This window comes from Apodemus sylvaticus, chromosome 3, assembly GCF_947179515.1.
Source record: "Apodemus sylvaticus chromosome 3, mApoSyl1.1, whole genome shotgun sequence".
In the NCBI taxonomy this organism is placed as follows: domain Eukaryota; kingdom Metazoa; phylum Chordata; class Mammalia; order Rodentia; family Muridae; genus Apodemus; species Apodemus sylvaticus.
The window spans coordinates 116,492,111-116,515,161 of record NC_067474.1 but is presented as its reverse complement, the minus strand read 5'-3'; the positions used below and the strand labels follow the sequence as shown (position 1 = coordinate 116,515,161).

The 23,051-nt window shown below is 42.3% G+C and overlaps 2 protein-coding genes across 2 annotated transcripts; one reads left to right on the top strand and one right to left on the bottom strand.

The window, feature by feature from the left end:
* Nucleotides 1–2,030: 2,030 nt before the first annotated feature.
* On the bottom strand, nucleotides 2,031–4,796 carry LOC127680019 (PRAME family member 8-like). The gene is made up of 3 exons (XM_052175582.1): nucleotides 4,510–4,796; nucleotides 3,493–4,080; nucleotides 2,031–2,598 (listed from the first exon to the last, which is right to left on the bottom strand). The coding sequence occupies exons 1-3, from the start codon at nucleotides 4,794–4,796 to the stop codon at nucleotides 2,031–2,033; spliced, it is 1,443 nt and encodes a 480-aa protein (XP_052031542.1).
* A 14,221-nt stretch (nucleotides 4,797–19,017) lies between these two features.
* On the top strand, nucleotides 19,018–21,840 carry LOC127680312 (PRAME family member 12-like). Its single transcript, XM_052175809.1, is given in 3 exon segments — nucleotides 19,018–19,304; nucleotides 19,751–20,332; nucleotides 21,249–21,840. Coding segments are annotated over 3 exon segments (1,461 nt in total).
* The last annotated feature ends 1,211 nt before the right edge of the window (nucleotides 21,841–23,051 follow it).

Sequence of the window (23,051 nt, the reverse complement as noted above, 5' to 3'; positions counted from 1 at the left end):
CTCAGTGAAGCATTATTCGGCAAAACCAGAATGGGGAAGTGGGAAGGGGTCGGTGGGAGGTCAGGGGGAGAAAAGGGGGTTTACGGGACTTTTGGGGAGTGGGGGGGGGCTAGAAAAGGGGAAATCATTTGAAATGTAAATAAAAAATTATATCGAATAAAAAAAATCCCTAAAAAAAAAAAAGAAGAAGGACATAAATTACCCCCTTAAAGAAATACAGGAGATCACAGGATATTATTGGGTGCTTGATGTGGGAAAGCTAGCATGGTAGTACCTGAGCTGGGAATGCTATCTGAACTGCATCCCACAGGTCTGTATCTCTCTCTGTAATGTGTATGTTTTTCCAGCATGCACTTATATTCATTACACACACAGGAGTCCAGATGTGAGAATAGGATTGAATGGAAGTTGAATTCCATAGAGCTGGAAGAATAAGAGCCTACAGGTTGGTAGCAGGAAAGAATCCTAGTGGTCTAAACACAGAGCAAGTGCTCTAATCTGTTGTACAATCTCTATTGCCTCTAAGGTGTCCAATTTTGAGGTATTATACACACCAGAAAGCACAGTACTCAATAGTCTGTAAATACTAAATGAATTTGCTCTATAGGCTGGCACCATCTGGACAACACATCCTAAAACACAATATGCATGCACTTGTGTAACAAAACAGTGCTAAGATGCTGAGGCAGAGCTACAATTCTGAGGAAACAATCATGACATGGAGCTGTATCCAGAGGCAATGAACCAGAAGAAGCAGAAGAAATTCCCTCCATAGAGGACTTCATTGCAAGAATCATGCCATTGTCTTTCTTTTTTTTTTTTTTTTGTGGGGGATTTTGGTTTTTTGAGACAGGGTTTCTCTGTGTAGACCTGGATGTCCTGGAACACAATCTGTACACGAGGCTGGCCTCGAACTGAGAAATCCTCCTGCCTACGCCTCCCAAGTACTGGGATTAAAGGCGTGCACCACCACTGCCTGCCCATGCCATTGTCTTAAAGAACACTAGTAGCCTCTTCTCCATTTTTGTCCCTGCAGTTCTTTTCTGCAACAGGGGAACTGGGATGCAGGCCAAGGCTAGATTTTTAAATTCATAAATAAAATATAATATAATAAAGATAATAACAAAAACAATAATAGGACATTGTTAGCATATGAAGAACATCAATCCCAGTGGGTTTGAGGCATGACAAACCTGCTTATACTGTCTCTACCTTTCTGTGGGTGAAGTGACCTGGAAGGCAGACAGGCCCTCAGGAGATGGATAGAATATGCATTCCACTTGTGTTGAATAAGTTGTATTGTGGGAGAACACTTTCACAGATGAAGCTACTCAACATTTTGGAAGAACAAGAAGATAGACTATGGTCATAGTAAGTCCTGTCACAGCCCATCTCTGGGAAAACTGATAGTTCTAACAACTCCCCCACACCCCATTTCTAGAATGTTCTTGCCTTCAGGGTCTAGTGTAGGAATGACACTGAGTCCACAATCACATCACATCACAAGGAAGGTTCTGAACAGATGTGGGATTTCAAGAGCCACTCACAATTAGTTTGACAATTCTGTGTCCATACCCACCAAGGAGCCAAAGAGTGGGAAGTAAAGAGTAAAAGACAATGTCATAATTAACTTTAATGCTACCAATATGTCTTATATGATAATGTCTTTGATCATACATCATGAGGTCATAGGATACTATGAACATAAACCTATAAAACTGAGGTCAGTGACTCAGTAGCACATGAGAAGAGACCATTCAGTTCAGAGATTGGCCATATATTTACAACATGGGGAAGACACTGGCGATTCTGTCCCGATAGGGGCGCATTTAGAAATGCAGTACCATCTTTCTGATTCTACAAGATGTCTGATGTTATTATCTTATTCTTCATTTCAAGTGACACTTGTGGTCTCCATACACAGAACACCATTTTGATTCCAATGGATCTGAAGCCATAAAATTCTGCAATATCATGATGAATGTACTTCCTCAGATATAATTTCCTAGCATCTAGAATCAGCCTCCTCTTTACTGCCAGCAGCGGCAAAGTCTGGTCTCCTTATCATAGATGCAGCGACTCCTACAATAACGGCAGGTTTTTGTAGCAAATGTGATTGTCTTGTGCTGCCTTCTGGCCATGAGTGTATCCATGAGATTTCGACACAGTTGGGAAAATCTGTGCAGTATAAGATAACCCTCGTGATCATAGCACTCTAGTGGGGCAGGGTAGTGCTCAACAATCAACTTGCTTTGGTTGGCCATGCATTGCAGAAGGTCCTCCATTACAGCAGTGGAGAAGTCATTCTCATAGAAATTGACTGAGGTGAGCTGTGAGCACTGGCCCAGAGCTGGCAAAAGGACATTGAGCTGAGAGTCGTTCATCCTGCAGTTCTCTAACTGCAGGGTCTGCAGAGTATCAGATACATTCTCTAGGAGTATTCGGAGACTCTTGGGACATGACTTGGGAAACACTACACCATCGAAGTGCAGGTGTTTAAGTTGATGGAGCCTCTGACACTCTGACATTTGTTTCAAGTCTGACTTTGAGAGTTGGCAGACAGTCATAGACAAGGACTCCAAGGGGCTCTTCAGGCATCTAGAGAAAGAACAAGACAATTGTTCTGGCTCATGGTGCTGGAGGACACTAGTAAGATTGATACTGACACAGAGAATCCACATGTGTAGAGTCAATTTATGCTTATGTTGAAGGTCCACCCTGGGGAAACAGCATGTTGATGTCTCCTCATAGCATTGTTCACTGAAGCATATTACAGTCAGGTTGAGTGGGATCAGACCACAGGTCTGCAACTCCCCTTCCTCACTCTGTCAGAGAACTAGAGTTTGCCCCATCATGCTAGGAGAGCACACCTAGAAAGAACTAGCACAGAAGGGTTCTGGCAATATCTTGGCCTATGTCCTGTAGAGTTTATCCATGTCCTGGCTATCTCCACAATCTTTATCCCTGATCAGAGTGTTTCACCCTTGACAATGATGACCTCCACCATAGTGTAACAGATTTCTCGTCTACTTAGTCCCAACTTGTGTTCAAATCATCATTTCCTTTACAGAGAAGTAGAGGCTGACTGACTCCAAAAGAGGAACAAACTGGTTCCTGTTCTCACATATCTTTGTAGAGGGTAGGTGTGGAGCCTCCCCATATCTGACCCCTCTGCCCTATCTTGTTACCATGAATCAGTCTTGCCTGGATCCCAAAGAGTAATCTGAAAAGTACACTTACAGCGTCTGACCCACACAATGGAATGCTTACAAGACAGCTTTCTCAATATCCCCTACACCAGCCCATAATCTTCTACATGAGTGGGGACCAAATTAAATGTGTGCCATCAAGGAAACAATCCACACATTGATAGTGTAATAAGTGTCCCAAGGTAGCATCCTCTATGACTGTCACACCTCAGATGCCCACTAATGATTGAAGTAAATGGAAAGGCTGTTGCTATAACAGAAACAGATAACTATCCTTCCTTACCTGAACAACTCTTTCATGTTGTCACTGGAAAAGAAGTCACCATTCATGCAGAAGTGTTGGAGATAGTTGAGTTTGGAGAACTGAGAAAGGAATTTGGCAGCACAGTTTTTTACATCTGCAAAACGGAACACACCACCTACTGAGTTCCTCGATCTTATTTCCCTTAGATGGAATTTGCGAAGATTTCTCATCTGGCCAAAGCAAGGTGCAAAGCAACCTAGAAAGGATAGGACCTGCTTTGTGTATATTTCCAATTCCTCAATATAGTTTGGCTGAAAAATGTTCAAGATCTCCCTGATACTCTCCACTGAGAAGTGACAAATCTTCATCTTCAGACAGCATAGCCTCAAAGATTGTTTTCTCTGCTGGGCCCATTTTAGTAAGTATATTTGATGTTGCAGACGGAAGCCAAGGCTCAGGTCAGTGACCACCTTCAAACGTTGCCTCAGTGCATATCTAGGAATGTGCTTTGCAACGTGCTTCTCATTCCCAGTCTTTGCTGAGCAGACTTCATCCTTTCTTCCAGCACATACATCCCAAAACTCCTGGTGCACATCTCTCAAGTCCAAGACTTGAAGTTTCCTGATTCTGTGAAAGATAAAGGCAAAGTTTCATAATGTAAAATGAACCAACATGGAGTTGGCCTTGATCCCACATGTCTAAGATCAGCTCCATCACAGCCACGTCACACCAGGCAGGCAAAGACACTGCATTGAGCTGCATCTGGAGACATGCCCTATTTCCCTCCATTTATTTGCTCTTGACTTGTGTCTCTTCCCTATCTAGTGCCTGTAGGAAAGCCACAGAAAGGCTCATCCTAAAATGGCTCCTTGTACCCTGAGCTGTCCTGACCTATGACTGTCATTTAATTAGTTTTCAAATGAATGGTATTTCCACAAATCTCCATGTCAATGATATCAGTCGCCTCCGTGCGGTTTTCCCCATCCTTCCTGCCCTAATGTGTGACTTCCCACTATCCCTATGATTCCGCATCTACCCTCCTTGGACCTTGCTTACCTGGGACTAACATTCTGTGTCAGCAGTATATCTATGCCATCCAGCACAGCTTGAAAGACCTCCACATCAGGGGTTTTCATCAATGCCCCCACAGGGAGGTAGGGAAAGGCCCAGGCTGCCACCATTGCCTTCAATATCTCTGTGTGTCTGCCATTGAAGGCCTCCAGGAAGAGTGGTGGGAAAAGCACAGTGGGCAGGTGATCCAGATTGGAGGAGTTTATGGCATCTTTCCTCAGCAGAGCATCCAGTGCCAGCTTCTCGAGTGTGGGAGGGTTGTAGGTGCTCATCCTGATAGATATTCTGTCAGAAGCAACAAGGTGAAGCATTTAGGAGACATAATTTCAGGCTAAGTTTTGAGAAGTGCTATTTCTAAATATTGCAGGAACCAGAAGGCCAGAGCCCATGCTCTGGCAGTAATGGAGAACACAGTCTGCCCAATTATACAATCCTGTGGTCTCCAGGCCACAAGTTCACCACTCTCAGCATGTGGATTCTCTTTTAAGCATACACAGTGGAAAATGTTAACCACTGTTGCATGGGATATCAAACCATGCTTCTCTTAATCTCATGCCTAATATAAGGCAAAGTTTCAGACTGGCCAGAGTCTTGTTTCAGGAAAAAGGACACTGAACATCTTTTCATTTGCCCTGAAGAAAATATACTGCTGATGTCACAGATGCAACCAGGCTTCTTGTCCTTGCAACAAATTGATCCTTCCCGAGAAGGGCTAAGGATATCCTATGAGATGCCTGTCTGTATGTATCACTTAACAGTTTGAAGGCCAGGGTGAGAAATCTAGGCTATATTGTATTGTTTTGGGAAATGAGGTAAAATTCATAGCCACCTGGATAAATAATCAGACCACATCTAAAATGCAAAACCTATGCAAGGCGGTTGTGGCACAAGCCTTTAATCCTAGTACTTGGGATTCAGAGGCAGGCGGATATCTGAGTTTGAGGCCAGCCAGGGCTACACAGAGAAACCCTGTCTCGAAAAACCAAGACAAATAAATAAATGAATAAATAAATAAATAAATAATAAACAAATACATAAACACATAAAATGCCAAACCTGCAACTTTCCCCAGAGATTTGAAAAGCCATGCTACTGAATGAGAGCACCTGCTTATGTGAGTCTTAGAGGAGAAGCCAGGTATCCCTCAATAGAAGAATGGATGCAAAAAATGTGGTATATATACACAATGGAGTTCTATTCACCCATTAGAAACAGTGAATTCATGAAATTCTTAGGCAAATGGATGGACCTAGAGAACATCATACTAAGTGAGGTAACCCAGTCTCAAAAGATCAAACATGGTATGCACTCACTAATAAGTGGATATTAACCTAGAAAACTGAAATACCAAAAACATAATCCACGCATCAAATGAGGTACAAGAAGAACAGAAGAGTGGCCCCTTGTACTGGAAAGACTCGGTGTAGCAGTATAGGGCAAAACCAGAACAAGGAAGTGGGAAGAGGTGGGTGGGAGAACAGGGGGAGGGAAGGAGCCTTATGGGACTTTCAGGGAGTGGGGGGCCAGAAAAGGGGAATCATTTGAAATGTAAATAAAAAAATATATCCAATAAAAAAAAAGAGGATTTTAAATGTCTTCATTGAAATTATTCTGTAGTGGGGTCTGTTTCCACTAAACAAATGCTCTACCATTCAGCAAAAAATCCAGATCATCTATTTCTTTTTATTTAATTTCATGTAATGATGAGGTGTTTTCTTGTAGCCAAGTATTGCCTGGATTGTGTTATTTTGTACCCAGTACATTAATTTTGTTTTCATGTGTGGCTGATATATACATTTTTCATACATTCCTACATATTTACATACATACACACATACATATCTTACACAATGTCTGATCACCTGGACAACAATGAAGCAACCACATCCTACAACCTACAGCCGTGGATCCTGGGTGAGCTTTGGCTTCAGGGACACAAGCCAAAAGCTAGAATTTTCTGCTTGTGTGCCTGAAGCCTGCCCAAGTGTAATTTGTAAGGTAGAGTTAAAAAGAAATTCTAGTTCATATAGTTGCAAAACCATAATCTGTGAAACATAGCTTAAGAGACTACAGACAGATTAAATTATAAAGAAGATCCTAAGTGAAATTCCAGATTAAGTCTAGAAAACTGGATGAAACCAGAAGGTCCAAGAGTTCAAGCCCTTGAAGTCTCAAGTTGGTGAGCAGGCAGAGGGGAATGGATAGGGGACTTTCAGAGGAGAAAAGTGGAAAGGGAATAGGATTTGAAATGTAAATAAACACCAGGCAGTGGTGGCACATGCCTTTAATCTCAGCACTTGGGAGGCAGAGGCAGAGGAAGAGGCAGAGGCAAAGGCAGGCAGATTTCTGAGTTCAAGGCCAGCCTTGTATACAGAGTGAGTTCCAGGACAGGTAGGACTACACAGAGAAACCCTGTCTCAAAAAACCAAAATGAATTTTAAAAAAAGTAAATAAACAAAATATCTAAATTATCTTATAATAAAAACAAGTTCAAGCCCAGATTGTTCCATGACATTCTATCTTTAAAACCTCAGCAATTCCCATGTAATCCCATTTCTCATTAAAACTGAATTCTATCCTATTTAAACATTATAAATTGGAAATGAAGTTAAATCCAGATGGTGAAAAGGCTAGGCCAGCTTGAAAGAAACCTCCTTATAGAGGTAAATTTCTTACCTGATATGGACACTGGCTCCAGGGTTCCTACTCCGAGCAGGAACAGGCAGTGACTCCAAGCTTCAGGACACTGACATCTCTTTGCCTTCCTCTGGCCCTTTTATACACTTTTCTTCTCTCACCTCCCCATAGCCCCACCTTCCTAACACAAGCTTCTTTCTCATTGGTCCATTGAATCACCACACACTCAATCCTGTTAAAGATTCTCTCTCCCCCCATCCACCTCCCCACCCCCCAAAACCCCCTCTCCACACCAATTTGCAACCCCACCAGCAGTGGAGGAGTGTTCCTCTTTCTCCACACCCTCTTCAACACCTGCTGTATCCTGAATTTTTAATCTTAACCATTCTGAATGGTGTAAGGTGAAATCTCAGGGTTGTTTTGATTTGCATTTCCCTAATGACTAATGAAGTTGAGCATTTTTTAAGATGCTTCTCTGCCATCCGAAGTTCTTCAGGTGAGAATTTTTGCTTAACTCTGTACCCCATTTTTAATAGGGTTGTTTGGTTTTCTGGAGTCTAACTTCTTGAGTTCTTTATATATATTGGATATTAGTCCTCTATCTGATGTAGGATTGGAGAAGATCTTTTCCCAATTTGTTGGTTGACGATTTGTCCTCTTGATGGTGTCCTTTGCCTTACAGAAACTTTGTAATTTTATGAGGTCCCATTTGTCAATTCTTGATCTTAGAACATAAGCTATCGGTGTTCTGTTCAGAAACTTTCTCCCTGTACCGATGTCCTCAAGGGTCTTCCCCAGTCTCTTTTCTATTAGCTTCAGAGTGTCTGGCTTTATGTGGAGGTCCTTGATCCATTTGGATTTGAGCTTAGTACAAGGAGACAAGGATGGATCAATTCACATTCTTCTGCATGCTGACCTCCAGTTGAACCAGCACCATTTGTTGAAAAGGCTATCTTTTTTCCATTGGATGTTTTCAGCCTCTTTGTCAAGGATCAAGTGGCCATAGGTGTGTGGGTTCATTTCTGGATCTTCAATCCTGTTCCATTGATCCTCCTGCCTGTCACTGTACCAATACCATGCAGTTTTTAACACTATTGCTCTGTAGTATTGCTGGAGGTCAGGGATACTGATTCCCCCAGACTTTCTTTTGTTGCTGAGAATAGTTTTAGCTATCCTGGGTTTTTTGTTATTCCAGATGAATTTGAGAATTACTCTTTCTAAGTCTGTGAAGAATTGAGTTGGGATTTTGATGGGTATTGCATTGAATCTATTATTGCTTTTGGCAAAATGGCCATTTTAACTATATTGATTCTACTGATCCATGAGCATGGGAGGTTTTCCCATTTTTTGAGGTCTTCTTCCAGTTCCTTCTTCAGAGTCTTGAAGTTCTTGTCATACAGATCTTTCACATGTTTGGTAAGAGTCACCCCAAGATACTTTATACTGTTTGTGGCTATTGTAAAGGGGGTCATTTCCCTAATTTCTTTCTCAGCCTGCTTATCCTTTGAGTATAGGAAGGCCACTGATTTGCTTGAGTTGATTTTATAACCTGCCACTTTGTTGAAGTTGTTTATCAGCTGTAGGAGTTCTCTAGTGGAGTTGTTTGGGTCATTTAGGTAGACTATCATGTCATCTGCAAATAATGATAGTTTGACTTCTTCCTTTCCAATTTGTATCCCTTTGACCTCCTTATGTTGTCGAATTGCCCGAGCTAGTACCTCAAGTACAATATTGAAAAGATAAGGAGAAAGTGGGCAGCCTTGTCTAGTCCCTGATTTTAGTGGGATTGCTTCAAGTTTCTCTCCATTTAGTTTGATGCTGGCTACCGGTTTGCTGTATATTGCTTTTACTATGTTTAGGTATGGGCCTTGAATTCCTGTTCTTTCCAAGATTTTAAGCATGAAAGGATGCTGACAGTTTGCGTCTTATAGGACTGGTGAAGGGCATATCTTCTGGACCTTCCCACTGTAGAGGATTAAGTTTTACACAAAGTATTCACTCTAACATTGCAATTTCCCTAAGCCTTAAAATCCCTTCATCAACACTAAGCCAAGGGATATCAGGCATCTCCAACTCCTTTTCAGTAGGCCATATTTTGACAAATACTTCAACCATCCCATCAAACAGACTCTTGACACCTGTTTTAACTGTGTGAGCTTCCATATTAAACCTAGAATCTCCACTCAGAGGGCCCATGCCAATAAACTCAGCCTGCTCTAGTTTTATGTTCCTTGCACCATTATCACACACCCTTAAAATCCATTGCCACATATATTCTCCAGACTTCTGCTTGAATTAATTAGCAAACTCATTAAGCTCCTTATTGGTACAGTGTATTTCCTCATGGACAACACTTTCTACCTCCTCTTTAGGGGCCTGCTTTGCCTTGAGTCTGGTTATAGGTCTAGAAGAAACTATTGGTGGGCCCTGAGAAACATCAGTATTGTCAGCAAAAGTCACTGCTGGATTATCAGGCCCTGAGGGATTGTACTAGCTAGTTTTGTGTGTCAACTTGACACATGCTGGAGTTATCAGAGAAAGGAGTTTCAGTTGGGGAAGTGCCTCCATGAGATCCAACTGTGGGGCATTTTCTCAATTAGTGATCAAGGGGGGAGGGCCCCTTTTGGGTGGTGCCATCCCTGGGCTGGTATTCTTGGGTTCTATAAGAGAGCATGCTAAGCAAGCCAGGGGAAGCAAACCAATAGGAAACATCCCTCCATTGCCTCTGTATTAGCTCCTGTTTCCTGGCCTGCTTGAGTTCCAGTTCTGACTTCCTTTAGTGATGAACTGCAACAGGCAAGTGTAAGCTCAATAAACCCTTGCCTCCCCAACTTGCTTCTTGATCATGATGTTTGTGCAGGAATAGAAAACCTGACTGAGACAAATTGGTACCAGTGTAGTGGGGTATTCCTGTAACAACCTGACCATAGTTTTGGGGAGGACTGTGGAAGGACTTTGGAACTTTGAGCTAGAAAAGCCATTAGAATATTAATAGCTCGGTGGAAAGTTCTGTAGGAGCTTGGAAGACAATGTTAAGAACAGTGCAAAAGATGGAGGCCTGGCTTGTGAAATTTCAGAGGGAAGATTAAAGACTCTTACAGTGGCCATGTTTTGATTGTGAAGATTCTGTGGTTTTGATTAGCTGGGGCTGAGGAATCAGCTGTGAGTAACAAGATACCAGAACCACTAAAGCAAACCTTTGTGTTACTGGGACTATTGACATGTGGGTCTCCTGCAGAGGGTGTGGCCCAGATTAAAGGCATGTGCCTCTATGCCTTTAATCCCAGATGATCTTGAACTCGGAGATTTCCTTGTCTTAATCTTCTGGAATTCATAGCCCGGCCACCCCTTCATTCAAGGGATTCTGGATCTGTAAACTGGCTCAAGTCTGGAAATGGATTCACTGGCCGAGATTGTCTTTTGCCATGATCCAATTCAGCCTTTCTATGATTTGTTTGAGGATTTTTCTGCTTATACAAATCAAACAGATATGCAGTAGGTTTCCTATTTATTTCATCCCTGGAAACACCATGATTCATTAGCCAGCACCAAAGAGCCTAACGTGTTATACTATTATAAATTCCATCTCTCTGCCCATTACGGGGTATGTCATTATAAACATTGTTTTGTCTATGCTGTCCATTATAATAACTATGATCACCTTGTCTCTGGCGATTCCATGCTGCCACCTGGCCCTTGTTAACTCAGGGCCCAATTAAACCCATTGAATTTAATTCATCTAATTGAGCAGCAGCATCTCCAACTGTAAGGTCTGGCACTATAGAGGATTGGGTTTTACACAACATATCTACTCTAACATTGCAATTTCCCTAAGCCTTAAAGTCCCTTCATCAACACTAAGCCTCCTTTTCAGTAGGCCACCTTTTGATAAATACTTCAAACAGGTCTAGAAGTAACTATTGGTGGGCCCTGAGAAACATCAGTATTGTCAGCAAAAGTCACTGCTGGATTATCAGGCACTGAGGGATTAATTTCCTCAAGTGGAGAAGACATTATTTCAAGGGGTGGGGCTGAGGATACTACTTCTTCAGGTGGAGCAAATCCTTGAAAATCTGAAGATTCAAAATTCTCAATTTCAACAGGGTCTTCCCACATATCCCCATCCCAAGTTACAGGACCCCATTCTTTTCAAGGGCACACATAGCAACTTTTAGATTGTTTACTTGAGTCTGGAGCTCTTCAATTTTTTCACACAACTCCTTCCTTTCCTTCATTGTTCCCCCCCACCCCCCCACCCAGAGAAGCTAAGAGCAACCAACCACCAAAATCATTTTCCATGCTTTTCTACAATTTGGAGAAAGCCTTGTATACCACTGTATCACGAAATTCATCAAGATTATCAAAAGCATTAGCTTCTCTAAGCTTGAGATATAGTTTCATCCATGAGTCTTCAATATTCTCTGAGCTCCCAGGATCTGGAGAGGTTTCAGTAGTTGAAGGTTCTAGTGGATCAACCAACCAACTCCAAACTAATACAGAGGGAGAATGCCACATGTTTCTGAGGCATCTGACTGGGGTTCTTGGGGTGTGAGTAGAACCCAGGAGGGAAAGCAGGCTAGAGTCCTTTCTGTTAATTCCACTGGGTGACACCAAGATCAATACCACAATTTTGAGCCCAATTTGAAGCAAGATTTAACTAAATACTGGTCAGGAAAATGGACTCTGGCTCTGCTGAATCTGGGCTTCCCAGAAAATGGGCATGAGCTACATTGGCCAGGTGCTTATAAGCAAACCCACAAGACTACATACCCCACTCCTGGGACCAACTTCTGTATTAGTTTGGGTTCTCTAGAGTCAGAGAATGTATGGGCATTCTCTATATAGATAAGAAATGTATAGTTAGGCATGGCCCTCCAAAGAGAGATGGGGCCACCCACCCATCTCCAAATTATTAACCCAGAATTGTTCCTGTTAGCCAGGCAGTGGTGGCACACGCCTTTAATCCCAGCACTTGGGTGGCAGAGACAGGAAGATTTCTGAGTTTGAGGCCAGCCTGGTCTACAATACAGAGCAAGTTCCAGGACAACCAGGGCTATTCAGACAAACCCTGTCTCAATAAACCAAAACAAACAAACAAACAAAAAAAAAAACAGAATTGCTCCTGTCTTAAAGAAACACAGGGACAAAGAGTGGAATAGAGACTAAAGGAAAGACCATCCAAAAACTGCCCCACCTAGGAATTCATCCAACATGCAGCCACCAAACCCGGACACTAGTGATGATGACAAGAATTGCTTGCTGACAGGAGCCTGATACAGATGTTTCCTTAGAGTCTCTGCCAGATCCCAACCAATAAAGATGCAGATGGTCACAGCCAACCATCAGGCTGAGCAGAGGGACCCCAGTGGAAGAATTAGGGGAAGGACTGAAGGAGCTGAAGGGGCCTCATCTGACATGAATGGGAGGGGTGGCCCCTGGTCCTGTGAAGGCTTGATTACCCAGTGTAGAGAAATGCTAGTACAGTGAGGAGAGAGTGACTGGGTGTGTGGGGTAGTACCCTCATAGAATCAGGGTAAGTGGCCACGGAATAGGTGATTTGCAAAGAGGAAACTGGGATAGAAGATAACATTTGATATGTAAAAAACAAAATATCCAATTAAAGGAAAAAATTAAGAAATTATCAATTTGTCTTTATAGCAACATTTTAAGGCAATACATATTCATTTTTCTGCAGAAATCTGCTCAAAAGTATGGGTAAATACCTAGTGATTATTATATATATTTAATAATAACAGGAAAAGTATATTAGTATCAGGAATCCTTCCTCAAGTGTAATCCCTTTGGCCTGGCCTAGAAGTCCAAATATATCTTGTCATTACAGTCCATGGTGAAACCATCTCAGAAAGATTACCTTGTGGTTTTTGGATTTTCCTATATGGTTCCTGGCACACATTCTTAAAAATGGAGAGAGAAACTAACTGATGGGGTCCATCTCCAATTAATACAACTAGATCCCAACTCCCAAACCTAAGGATCAGGGAACATTTAAAAAGAGGAGGCAGAAACATTGTAAGAGTGCTTGCATGGAAAGAAAGATTTATGAACCAGAGGGTTCAAGGTTGCCTACAGAATCAGCAATCCTGAACTCAAAGTAGCTCTCACTAAGATTGAACCAAAATCAGGGACCTGGTATGCATCTAATCTAAGGGGTATATACATGTTATAGTTGGGTAGCTTGATATGTTGTCAGACTCCTGACAGAGTGGAAGCTGTGTTCTGATGTTTTTGTGTTCTCTTTGACCCCTGTGCTCCTACTGGGTTGCTTTGTCCAACCTTAATGCCATAGATCAGGTTTCACTGCTGTGAACAGAGACCATGACCAAGGCAACTCTTATAAGAACAACATTTAATTGAGGCTGGCTTGTAGGTTCAGAGGGCCAGACCATTATCATCAAGATCGGAACAAGACAGCATCCAAGCAGGCATGGTGCAGGAATAGCTGAGAGTTCCCCATCTTCAGCAGATGGCTGATAGCAGAATACTCACTTCCAGGCAGCAAGGATGAAGTTCTTAAAGGCCATGACCACATTGACACACCTACTCCAAGAAGTCCATATATCCTCATAGTTTCTCACCTTCTGTTCAAAAATATGCAAACTATGACATTCCACTCCCTGGTCCCTATAATCTTGTTCAAACACATGAGACACAGGGAGACATATCTAGCCAGAGCATAATGAAAAGGTAAAATTAGTACAACTTCCAAAGTCTCCATAGTTTATAACAGTCTAAAATGTTAAAACACAAAAATTCAAAGTCTCTTCTGAGATCTACCAATAACTTCTGTAATCCCCAAATCAATGTAGTAAACCAACTAGGCACACTCCAAACTCTGCATCTCCATGTCTATGTCAAAGCAGTTTTCAGATTTCCAGCACCATTTTCACATTTGTAGGCTGTAACAAATTTCTTTTCCTATCTGGTTCCACTCCATGTTAGCTGATTTCCTCAGCTAATAGCCAATGGCCCTGGCAACTCAAACATCTTAGGGTCTCCAACGCAGCATCACTATTATGGCTTCTTCTTCCTTCCTTCCTTCCTTCCTTTCTTTCTTCCTTCCTTTCTTCCTTTCTTTCTTTCTTTCTTTCTTTCTTTCTTTCTTTCTTTCTTTCTTTCTTTCTTTCTTTGTTATTTTAGTTTTGGGGGTTTTTTTGTTTGTTTTTTGTTTTTGTTTTTGTTTTTTTTTTTGATTTTTGTGTGTTTTGTTTGTTTTGCTTGGTTGGTTGGTTTCTGTTTGTTTTGGTTTGGTTTTTTTTTTTCTTTTGAGACAGGTTGTCTCTGAATAGCCCTGGCTGTCCTAGAACTGACTCTGTAGACCAGGAGGGCTTCGATCTCAGAAATCTGCCTGCCTCTGCCTCCCAGAGTGCTGGGATTAAAGGCGTGTGCTACCACTGACCAAATGCTCCTTGTTTCAATGTCTGGGATCCACATATGACCTTCTGGGCTCCTCCAAAGGCCTGATGTCACTTACCTGTGCCCACTGGAACACTCTGAATTTAATTTCATCCACTCCACTGCTGCTGTTGTTCTTAGTGAACATCACATGGTACTGGCATTTCCAATACACCAGGGTCTTCCACTGTAACTAGGGCTCACAAATAGACTCATAGTTGCTCTTTATGGTGCCAAGCCTCACATTTGTTGCATTGACCCCTTTATTCCTGGGCCGTCAACTGTAATTGAGGCTGCACCTTCACCAAGAGACTTCCATGGCCTTTCATAGTGCCAAGCCTCAGCTTCTCTTTAGGAACCCTTCAGGCTGTCAAAATCAGTCCCACTTGGGTCCCTCTTACACATTACCAAGTACAACTCCAGCATGAGGTACAAATATGGCTGCCCCTCGAATGCAGCTTCTTTGTACTCTCAGAAAACTCTTCCCAAAGATTTCATATCAGCGATGCTGGTCTCCTTAATCACCACTAATTTCATAGGTCTAACTAAGTAGCATCAATAGCCTGGTAGTCTTCTCCTCTTGACTATAAAGTTAGAGCCACATGACCGAACCTCCCAAGTTCTGCTGCTTTCAGGAGCTGGAAAACGGCCCTCTTGTCCTATTACATTATCACTAGCTTCCTCATTTCCAACTGCTTCACTGCCTAAGCTTGGCTGTCCTGTATATATCTTGATAGAATGACCTATAACTTAGAGATATGCATGCCTGTATCCAGGGATTGAAGGTATGTACCACCATAGGTAGATTTAAGCATATTTTCTTCACCTAGAACTGTCTCTATCTCAGGCTACCCTTGGACTCAGAGATCTGGTTGGCTTTACTCCTGGGATTAAAAGTGTGTATCACAATGCCTGGATCAAATTTTCATGGGTAGGATCTTATCCCAAGGTCACCAATCTCTTAATTCAATTTAATATTCCCCTGGCCTCCCTGAAACAGGATCACACTTAGCTCTGGATATCCTTGAATTCTCTCAGTAGAGCAACCTGGCCATAAACTCAAGGAGATCTCTCAGCCTTTGACTCCTGAGTGCTGAGATTAAAGGTGTGTACCTCTAGACATAGCTGAAAAACTTTGTTCTCACTGAGTGAATCAGGGGGGCTTGAAACACAGAGACATTCTCCTGCCTTTACTTCTGGAGTTCAAAGGGGTGTATCACATGCTGAGATTAGAGAGTTGGGTTATTAAAGCCTTATAGTAGCCAGGCAGTAATGGTACAGGCCTTTAATCCCAGCACTCGGGTGGCAGAGGCAGGCTGATTTATGAGTTTGAAGCCAGCCTGGTCTACAGAGTGTGTTCCAGGACAGCCAGGGCTACACCAAGAAACCCTGTCTGAAAAAACAAACAAACAAACAAACAAATAGGCTTATTTTTTTTTACTTCCATCTCATAAGGCTTTTCTGATGGTTTTCACACTTGTGATAAACTACCCATCTTGCTCATGATGGTTCTAAATTCCTTAATCAAGCATCATCCCAACCAATCTTCTTGGTAGCAAGGCTTGCAGGCTCCTGCAACCCATTGCAACAGTTTCAAATCTGTAACATACACATGTGGGTTTTGTTTGTTTAGATGTTTGTTTTGTCTTTAGCTTTTTTGTTTGTTTGTTTTTGGTTTTTCGAGACAGGGTTTATCTGTGTAGCTCCTGCTGTCCTAGAACTCACTCTGGGGACCAGGCTGGCCTCAAACTCAGAAGTCTGCCTGACTCTGCCTCCCAAGTGCTGGGATTAAAGGCGTGTACCACCACCACTTGGTTTGTGTTTAGCTTTTAATTATCATTGTTGTTTTGAGACAAAACCACACTATTTAATGTTTGGCTAGCCTAGAACCCCCTACACAATCAAGCACATGCTCACAGTAATGAATGCACTCAAACAAATAGACAAACATAGATATTGAAACCACACCCACTAATTATATCAATACATAAACAAGTACATATAGGTATGCACCTAAGATGAGTCAATCAAGCAGGCAAGGGCATCTATACTTCTAGTTCAGTATTTGATTTCACACAAGAAGGTCTGATTCAATTAACCAACAGTAGGAGTAATGAATCTTTAACAGGATTAAGTGGGTGGAAACTTAATGGACCAATGAAATGGGACCTTAAAGAAGGAGGTGGTACTATTTGGGGATGGGGATAGAAAAAGTTGTATAAAAGGGTGAGAGAAAGCCAACTAGAATGTCAGAGGCCTGAACCTTGGAGTCAGTGTGTGGTCCTTCTGGGAGTAGGAGCCCTGTTGCCAGTGTCCCTATCAGGTAAGTAATTTTCTTCCATAAGGAGACTTCTTGCTTGCTGGGCTAGCCTTGTCACCATCCAACTACAACTTCATTTCCAATTTATAATATATGATTATATTCTGGTACCAACCTGAAGACTCCCATCCATCTAACTCTTTGTGATTCCACATCCATTGAATCCTATGCTCACTTCAGAAACCTAAAGTTTCTGAAAAATTTCGTATAGGTGCATGCTGGGGAAACATACACTTACATTAAAATAGCTAAATATTCACAGTTAAAAAAATATGTTTTAGCACTATACAGACAATTGGTCGTCTTCCCTGGGGAAAACCACCTCTTCACTTCCTTGCTTTTCAGTTGCCTACAGTCCTTTGTGTAGTGCTTAGACCCTGTTGCATTTTCTCTGTCTAGTTGGCTATGTTAACTGGTGTCATCCTTTTTCAGCTCCTATAAGTGCAATTGTGTTTGTCAAGCTTTGTGTATATAACTTTTCCTACCACTAGGAGATGCAATCCCACAGCACACTCACTGATTACCTAGAGCTACAATCCTCTTTCCACCTCTTCAGCAATGTTCCCTGTGTGTTTTGTGTATGTACCCTTTGGGACTGATATCCCCTATTCTTCATCTTTATTGGTTGTGGTTTTCTATTTTTTTGTATTTGTATTTTTTTCCAAGACAGGGTTTCTCTGTATAGCCCTGGCTGTCCTGGAACTCACTCTATAGAACAGGCTGGCCTCAAACTCAGAAATCTGTCTGCCTCTGCCTCTCAGAGTGTTGGGATTCCAGTCGTGAGCCACCACTGCCTGGCAGTTGTGGTTTTCTGTAGAGGTTTCTACCTTCTGCAAAGAGAAGTTTCCTATGTATAGGATAGACTTCAGTTTTAATGTGAAATAGGATTACACTGGAATTTCCTTTCTTTTAAAGATAGCATGTCCAAGAACAGGGATGGCCTTGAACTCTCAATTCTCTTGGTTCTGTTCAGTTTTCTAGACTTAAGTCTGGAATTTCAGTTAGGATCATCTTTATAATTTAATCCTTCTGAAATCTCTTAAATTATGTTTCACAGATTATGGGTTTAGAATTTTATGAAGTGGAATTCCCTCTTAACTATACCTTACAAATTGTGCTGGAGAAGGATTCAGGCACACAAGACCAAAGTTCGAGCTATTAGCTTGTGTAAGCCATGGCTTACAGAGGAACCACTGTTGTAGGCATGTGGTTGCTTAAGCCTTATCCAGGTGATTAGATATTTTATAAGATTTGTATGTGTGTGTGTATGTGTGCATGCATGAACGTAGGTATGGGAAAATTATCTAGAATTAATGTCCTGGATACAAGGGATCACAATGCAGGCTAGACTTAGAAGTACCGATAGATATATTGTCTCAGCTATGTGTTTGTCTGGACACCAACTTGTCAGGGAAACTCTCCTTCCTGTAGCCAATGTACACTTGGCTTCTCTAAGACTCACATGAGCAAGAGCTTTCATTCAGAAGTTTAACTTTCTAAATGCTCTGGGGAAAATAGAATGTTTTACTTAGGTTTGGAATTTCAGATGTGGTCTGATCATGTAGCTAGGTTGCCATGAATGAACAAACCTTTTATCTCATTTCCTAAATTAATATAATTTGGCTCAGCTTGCACACATTGGTTTCTAAAGCATTACGTAGTACATACAGACAGGCATCTCACAGGTTCTCCTCAGCCCTGCCCAGGAGAGATCAAACTGTTGAAAGGATGGTCTTTGACATCAGTACTATATTTTATTCAGGGCCTGAAAACTTGTTCAGTCTCTTTCTTGTAATAAGACTTTGGTCAGAATGTATGCTCCTGAATAACCAAATACAAGGCATGAGATTAAGAGGAGCAGGGGTTGGTAACCCATGCAACATTGGTTAATTTTTTCCACTGAGGGTGCTTACAAAAGATTCTGTATGCTGAGAGTGATGAATTTTTGGCTTAGAGACCAAAAGATTGAATCATTGTGTAGACTGAGTTCTCCACTATTGCCAAAGCATGGGCTCTAGACTTCTGGTTTCTGCAATGTGTGAGACAGGAATTCCCAAAACCTAGCCTGAATTTATGTCTCCTAAATGCTTCACCATGTTCCTTCTGACTGAATATCTATCAGGATGAGCACCTACAACCCTCCCACACTCCAGCAGCTGGCACTGGATGCTCTGCTGAGGAATGATGCCATAGACTCCTCCGATCTTGATCAGCTGCCCACTGTGCTCTTCCCACCACTCTTCCTAGAGGACTTCAATGGTAGACACACTCAGATATTGAAGGCAATGGTGGCAGCCTGGCCCTTTTCCTACCTCCCTTTGGGGCCACTGCTGAAAACCACTAATGTGGAGATGCTGCAAGCTGTGCTAGATGGCATAGATATACTGCTGACCCAGACAGTTCGTCCCAGGTAAGCAAGGCCTAAGGAGGCTAGAAAGAGAATCATGGGATTAAAGTGGTAACATACACACAAATGAGGGCAGGACAAACGGTGTCAAACAGGGCAGAGACTAATGATGTCAACAACTTACAGGTCTAAAGAATTATTATTCAAGATGAAAGCTGATCAAAATGACAGTCATAAGCCAGGGCAGCTCAGAGCACAAGTAGCCAGAGTAGGATGAGCCTATCCATGGCTTTAGTATAGACGCTACATATGGAAGAGACACAAGTCAAGAGCAAATGAATGGAGGGCAGTGGGGCATGTCTCCAGATACATACAGCTCATGCAGGGTCCTTCCCTGCCTGGCGTGAGGTGCTATGATGTAGCTGACATTAGACAGTGAGATCCAAGTGGACTCAATGTTGGTTCCTGTTTTACATTATGATACTTTACCTTTTTCCCCCTCACAGAAGATGGAAACTTCAAGTATTGGACATGAGAGTTGTGCACCAGGATTTCTGGGATGCATGGGCTGAAAAAGAGGATAGTGTCTGTTCAGCAATACTTTGATCAAGGAGCAAGGTCCAGAGTGCAATCTTGGTTATCCACTGGAGGCAGTGTTTTCAGGTCGTCACTAACCTGGCCCTCTTCTCTTCTCTGAACAAACACCAAACATGTTTGCTGAAGTGGGCAGGGGAGAGAAAAGACTCTTTGCAACTTTGCTGTCTGAAGATGAAGATTTTTTACTTCCCATTGGAGATTATCAGGGAGTTCTTTAACATTTTCAAGCCAAACTATATTGAGGAATTGGAAAAAAACACAAACCAGGTCATGTACTTCCTAGGTTTCTTTGGACATTTCCTTGGTGAGATGAGAAATCTTCTCAAATTCCATCTACATCAAACCCACTTCAACTTTAGTCTTATGAACACAGTAACAGATGTAAACATGTGTGCTGCCCAATTCTTTTCTCAGTACTCCAAACTTAACCATCTCCAGCATCTCTATGTGAATGGAGCCTACTTTTCCTACGACAACATGACAGAGTTGTTCAGGTAAGGAAGGATGGTGAGTTATTTCTGCTCTGACAGCAAACCTTTCCCTATATGTGGAGCATTAATAGACACCTGAGGTGTGCCAATCACAGGTAATGTTACAATGATAGACTCATTACAGTATCAACGGTGGATTATTTGTTTCTTAACTGAGCTCACTTGGTTCAATTCCCACTCCTTTGCAGAGTCTGGGCTGGGTGAGGGTATATTGAGAGAGCTACCTTGCACACGTCTCCATTGTGTGGGTCAGATGCATTAAATGTGCTTTTCATATTCCTGTTTGGGATCCAGGCAAATCTAATGGAAGGAAACAGGACAAAGCAGAACACCCTCAGCTGGAGAGGCTCCACACCTGTCCACTACATAGATATATGAGATCAGGAACCAGTTTTTTCCTCTATTGAAGTCAGTCAGCCTCTCATTCTCAATAAAGGAAAGGATGGTTTAAACTAATTAAATGGGAACTAAGTATGGTTGGGAGTAAGTAAATGGAAAATCTGTGATACTGTGGTGGGAGTTATCATAGTCAAGGGTAGAACACTGAAATCAGGGTTGGAGACAGTGGAGATAGCAGGGACATGGATAAACTCTGCAGGACACAGGCCAAGATGTTGCCAGAACCTTTCAGTGCTGGGTATTTCTAGGTATGCTCTCCTGGTATGCTTGGGCAAGCTCTAGTTCTCTAACAAAGTGAGTATGGAGAGTTGCAGGCTTGTGGTCTGAGCCCACCCTACCTGACTGTAATATGCTTCTGTATACAATGCTATGAACAGATACCAACATGCTGTTTCCCCAGGGTGGGCCTTCAACATAAGCATAGATTGACTTTACATATGTGGATTCTCTGTGTCCGTGTCAATCTTACTAGTGTCCTCCAGCAACATGAGCCAAACCAGTTTTCTTGTTCTTTCTCTAGATGCCTGAAGAGCCCCCTGGAGTCCTTTTCTATGATTTTCTGCCATCTCTCAGTGTCAGACTTGAAACATATGTCAGAGTGTCAGAGGCTATATCAACTGAAACACTTGCACTTCTATGGTGTGCTGTTTTCTGAGTCATGTTTCAAGAGTCTCCAAATTCTCCTAGAAAATGTATCTGAAACTCTGCAGACCCTGCAGATAGAGAACTTCAGGTTCACGGACTCTCTACTCAAAGTGCTCTTGCCAACACTGATCCATTGCTCCCAGCTCACCCTGGTCAATTTCTATGACAATGGCTTCTCCACTCCTGTACTGAAGGACATTCTGCAATGCATGGCCAATCTAAGCAAGTTGACTGTTGAGCAGTACTCTGCCCCTCTGGATTGCTATAATAACATGGGTAATGTTGTGGTGGAGAGATTTTCCCAAGTTGATCTTGAGCTCAAGGATATACTCATGGCCAAAAGGCAGCTCAAGACACTCTTTTTTGCTACTGTCCCCTGCCCTCATTGTTGGATGTGCTGTGTCTATGACAGGAAGACCAGACTTTGCTATTGTTGGCAGGAAAAGGAGATTGTTTCTGGATGCTGAGAAAGGAAATCTGAGGAAGTTCATTCATCACAGAGTTCTAGAATTCAAGGCTTCAGATGTACTGGAATCAAAATGGTGTTCAGTATATGGAGACCTCAGTGATGACTTGACATGAAGAACAATAGGATAATAACACCAGGTGTCTTATGAAATCATAAAGAGAGTACTACATTTCCAAATGTGCCTTCATCAGGACAGGGTCACCAGCAGCTTCCCTATGTTGTAAATATATGTCCAATCTATGACCTGAATGGTCTCCTCTTGTGCTACTGAGTCACTGACCTCAGTTTTCAGTTTATAATCATGGTGTCCTATGACTTCATCATGTGCATGGTCCAGGAAATTATCATCTAAGCTTTGTTGGAAGCAAAGTCAATTATGACATTATCTTCTCTTTAATTCCCACTGTTTGCCTCCTTGTTTTGCTATGTGCACAGAATTGTCAAACTAATTGTGAAGGGCCCTTGGAAACTACCCTCTGTACAGAACCATCCTTGGGACATAATGGGACTGTAAGCACAGTGGCATTCCTACACAAGTCCCTGAAGGGTGAACACATTTTAGAAACTGGGGTGAAGGGGTGGGGGGTAGGGTGGGGGGGCTACTTGTTAGAACTTACTGTTCCATCAGTGCTCACAGAGTGGGATGGGATATCTTAGGACTTATTACGACTATGGAGCATAGTTTCATCTGTGAAAGTGTGGTCCCACAACATAACTTATTCAGTACAAGTAGAATGCACATTGGACTCATCTGCTGAGGGGCTGAACCCTCTACAGATCAAGTCATTCACATAAATGTAGAAAAAAGATAAACAGGCTTGTCACACTTCAGGCACACCTGGGATCCTAATCTCCATTTCTGGACAGTTTTTCTTAGAGATAGTGTAGTTAGTTCAGCAACGAAGTCCCCTGTGGGAGAGAATCGGTCTCCTGCAGCTTCTGGTTCATTTTCTCTGGGTTCAGCTTCAGGACAAGACTCTGTTTTCTCAGCCTCATAGCTCTGCCTCAGCAGCTCACAGCACTCACTCACACACACACACACACACACACACACACACACACACACACACTGTGTTTTAGGCTGTCTTGTCCACATGATGCCAGCCTATAAAGCAAACATCCTCTATTTCGAGCATACTGAGTACCTGGCCCTCAGGGGTGTACCCTACCTCAAATAGTACACCTTAGGATCAGAAGACATGGCCCAGA

Coding starts and splice junctions, on each gene's coding strand:
- LOC127680019 (XM_052175582.1), bottom strand. CDS start 4,796: ATGAGCACCTACAACCCTCCCACACTCGAGAAGCTGGCACTGGATGCT. Junction 4,081..4,509: donor ACACAGAATGTTAGTCCCAG/GTAAGCAAGGTC, acceptor TATCTTTCACAG/AATCAGGAAACTTCAAGTCT. Junction 2,599..3,492: donor AACATGAAAGAGTTGTTCAG/GTAAGGAAGGAT, acceptor TTCTTTCTCTAG/ATGCCTGAAGAGCCCCTTGG.